General features: G+C 43.3%; 1 protein-coding gene across 1 annotated transcript; it reads right to left on the bottom strand.

Moving 5' to 3' along the window:
- Positions 1–277: 277 nt before the first annotated feature.
- Positions 278–1215, bottom strand: LOC105529340 (histone H1.1). The gene has a single exon (XM_011966464.1). It carries the CDS (start codon positions 979–981, stop codon positions 334–336), a length of 648 nt encoding a protein of 215 aa, XP_011821854.1. The 5' UTR covers positions 982–1215; the 3' UTR covers positions 278–333.
- Between the last annotated feature and the right edge of the window lie 2473 nt (positions 1216–3688).

The raw sequence follows: 3688 nt of genomic DNA, 5'->3' as shown, positions 1-3688 counted from the left end.
GTTACAGTTATGACTAATTAGCTTGGGGTCCTGAGATGCGGGACTTCGGGCTACTTTAAAAAAAAAAAAAAAAAGCAAAAAACAGGTGATCTAAAATTCGACTTTAACTCGGTGCATTTGAATTCACCTTGCTATCTTTGATAGCCTCATCTGGCAAGAATTTACTACTCAACCTATGTTAAAGTTCCTATTGACTCTCCAAGTGATTCTAATATAAATGAGGGCGTATTGCATTTGCTTGGGGAATTTCATCTGTGTACTACAGCTCTTTTCCCGAGGTGTGTAGGTGGCTCTTAAAAGAGCCGTTGGGTTAGTAGAAGTTTCCAACCGAATTTACCTTTTCTTGGGTGCCGCTTTCTTGGGTTTGGCAGTCTTTGGCTTCGTCACCTTAGCCTTGGCCGCCTTGGGTTTTATAGCCTTAGTTTTAGCAGGGCTTTTAGCTACTTTCTTGGGTTTTACAGCTTTGGGTTTTTTGGGACTCTTAGAGGATTTCCTTGTTGCCGCAGACTTTTTAGCATTTTTTGGAGTCTTGACGTTCTTTTTGCTAACCCCCGTGGCCTTTTTGGGCTTTTTAGACGCACCCGTTGCCTTGGTTTTTGCAGCCACCCTTGAAGTTCCAGGCTTGGTTTCCACGGAGGATGCCTTCTTGTTGAGTTTGAAGGAACCCGAGGCGCCGGTGCCCTTCGTCTGCACCAACGTTCCCTTGCTTACCAGGCTCTTAATACCCAGCTTAATGCGGCTGTTGTTCTTCTCCACGTCGTAGCCTGCGGCCGCCAGCGCCTTTTTAAGAGCAGCCAACGACACACCACCACGCTCCTTGGAGGAGGAAGCAGCCTGTACGATCAGCTCTGATACGGAAGGGCCAGCAGGCTTTTTCTTAGTGGCCACCGCAACCTTAGCAGGTTTCTTTGCCTTCTTGCTAGCTGAAGGTCTCTCAGGAGCAGCAGAAGCGGCGGGAGCAGGAGGCGCCGTTTCGGACATGGTGACTAATACAGCACACCAAGTAAACTGGTATAAACCTGACCAAGCAGGATGCGAAAAAAAAGGCCCCGACTCAGCCTATTTATAGGGTGGGACTGCGCAGTGATTGGTGCCCGTCAGTGCCCGCCCCTCGCACCCTAGCGCCCCCTGCGCTCTGCAGAGGGTTTCCCCCAGTCTCAGAGAGCACCTGGGGGCCTCTAGGGCCTATGGTCCCGCTCCCCTCAACGCAAGCAAACACACCGAAAAAGCCGCTCCGATTGCCTCATTGTGAAGGAAATTGTAGGCCGACTGCCGCCCAGTAACATCAGAGGGTGCCGCTTGTCTCTCAAAAAGCAGCTCTTTTTTAGGGAGTAGGTTGATGGGGAGCGGTTTGCAAATGCAGCCCCACAAGCATCCAAGGAGTTTTATTAGAAATTTTTAGAGGTCCGTTGCCAGAGATGTTAGTTTTTAATTTGCAAGAAATGTAAAATACAGTGTTTGAATAGTTGGGGAGGAAGAGGAAAGTGCGGGTTTTAGGCCGTGTTAGGGCTAGTAGTCATCAACTCGATTACATTTTCTGGCAATGTTTTAGAGCGATGTGTCTCGCGAATACCTTTCACGTCAAAGAAGAATGAATCGTAGACAACACCAGAATTCACTAACGCTGCAATTAATACTCAAACTGCAAGTGTGGAAACGTTTCTGCACTTGTAACTTACTTCCACAGTCCAATGTGGGATGCACTTCAGGAATTTCCAATGCCCTTTTCATCCATACAACATGCCCCAAATGGGTGTTAAGGTTTACAACCTGTGTTCCATGTCAGCATATGCAATGAGCGCACCATGACATGGTCAACTCATTGTTTTATTCAACAAAGATTTATGGGCCTCACAAACCTGCGAAAGGCGTTAAATGCTGGGTCCAAGAAACTGGTTCCCCGACAGGCATTCTGCTGGGGAGTTAAGTCTCCTTAGTGTGAAAACAAAGGAGTTTAGTAAGCACACCCTGGGGATAAGATTTTATGGTAACCTCTCTTTAGCTTGTTTGTGGCCGTTAAGAGCATTTCAAATTATCAATAAGCTAAAACGATCTCACATTGCCAATCAGAGACTCAGCTAACGGGAGAACAAAAAAACTATTAAATCGACATCCACTTCTACAATCCTATTCTGGATAACCCCCTAACACAGGGGAGAGTGAGGGAATGTGGTCTATTTCCGTTCGTGCTGTTGTAGTTTTTAAATAAGTACGAACTGTGCTAAGTAACCTGAGCTTTTTCCCTTTTTCTTCAAACAATGTGTCAACCAAATAATGTAGTAGTCCCAGATAACTATTGTACCCATCTTCTTTACCAGTGTTTCCTTCGTCTATTTTATTGAGAAGCCACGCATTCAAATATTTCACGTAATTTCTTAAAATTTGGAAAATAACACTTGGAAACTATACATCTTGGTTTGACGGCTAGTCAGTTATGAATCACAGGTATACAAAATTGGAAGGTTTTTGTAAGTAAACCCTTTATGAAATATATAAACCTTTCTTAATGTAATAAGCGAGGTATCTGAAAAAAAACGCAACTTTTAAAAAGGAAATACTCCGAATTATCTGATTCAGGAGCTTCCACTTTAAATAATGGGTTCTGCCTCCCTTGTTTCCATTGGGTTAAACTGGCTTCAAACAAAATGTGAACGCTCCATGCAAATAAAGGATGATAGATCTGCTTTCTAAATGGCTGTTCAAGAAAATAGCCTAAACCAATCAAAAGATAGAAAGTGGCCTGTCTCCTGTGAATTTAAAAAGGTCACAATCCACTTTTTAGTGTTTTGAGACTTTTAAAATGATTACATTAGCGCTTGGCAGTGCTAAATTATGTTCCTTGCGGACTACCATCCAGTTTCTCTTGGGCCAAGTCCACCTCCTGCTCCGCAAGAGCAACAATTCCCAGCTGGTGGTACCTGGCAGCAGTGCTGGAGAAACGCCATTTATTGACTGGCAGAGTACACCTAGGCTTAGAAAACAAAAGCTGCAGAACACTGCAAGTTTAGGATTCAAAGAGCATAATCAAGAGAAAGACGTCTCATAGAAAATGTTTCTATGAGGAATAGTGTAATCCTACTATGTTTGAGATGCTTTGTAGATTTCAATAGCGCTGCTAAGTCAATTAAAGCATTACAGAGGAATGCAATTCTTGTGAAAGGTTTCAGAAATTCCCGTAATGGGTACGTTTCCGGAGAGGAGAATTCCCTCTTTTTTTTTCTCCTAAAGAGCTGAAGGCTATACAGAATTGGAGAATTATAATACCTTTGGAATCAATGCCTTGTTTTATGGAAAATAAACACAGCCTTCAGGTTATGAAAACCAGATGTATAAGAGGACAACAGATTAAAAAATTAAAGTGCAAGCCGGCGCGGTGGCGCTCCCCTGTAATCCCAGCTACTCCGGACGCTGAGGCGGGAAGATCCTTTGAGCCCAAGTTAAAGTCAGCTTGGGGAACAAAGCAAAAGTGAAATAAAATAATAATAATGGTAATAATGATACCACTTTAAAAATAATAATCTGTAGAGTTGGAATAGAATATAGTAGCCAGTGAAACTGCACGATTGTTGAGGCTTAAAGATAGACCAATCAGAGCTTGTAACGTCATATTTAGCGTCTTCTATCATCCAATCACTGCACTTTACTCACTATAAATAGCAGAGAAGCTCGCGGACGTATTTGCTAGTGT

This window comes from Mandrillus leucophaeus, unplaced genomic scaffold, assembly GCF_000951045.1.
Source record: "Mandrillus leucophaeus isolate KB7577 unplaced genomic scaffold, Mleu.le_1.0 Scaffold760, whole genome shotgun sequence".
Taxonomy (NCBI): domain Eukaryota; kingdom Metazoa; phylum Chordata; class Mammalia; order Primates; family Cercopithecidae; genus Mandrillus; species Mandrillus leucophaeus.
Note: the sequence above shows the minus strand (reverse complement) of the source record. Positions and strands in the feature narration are given on the sequence as shown.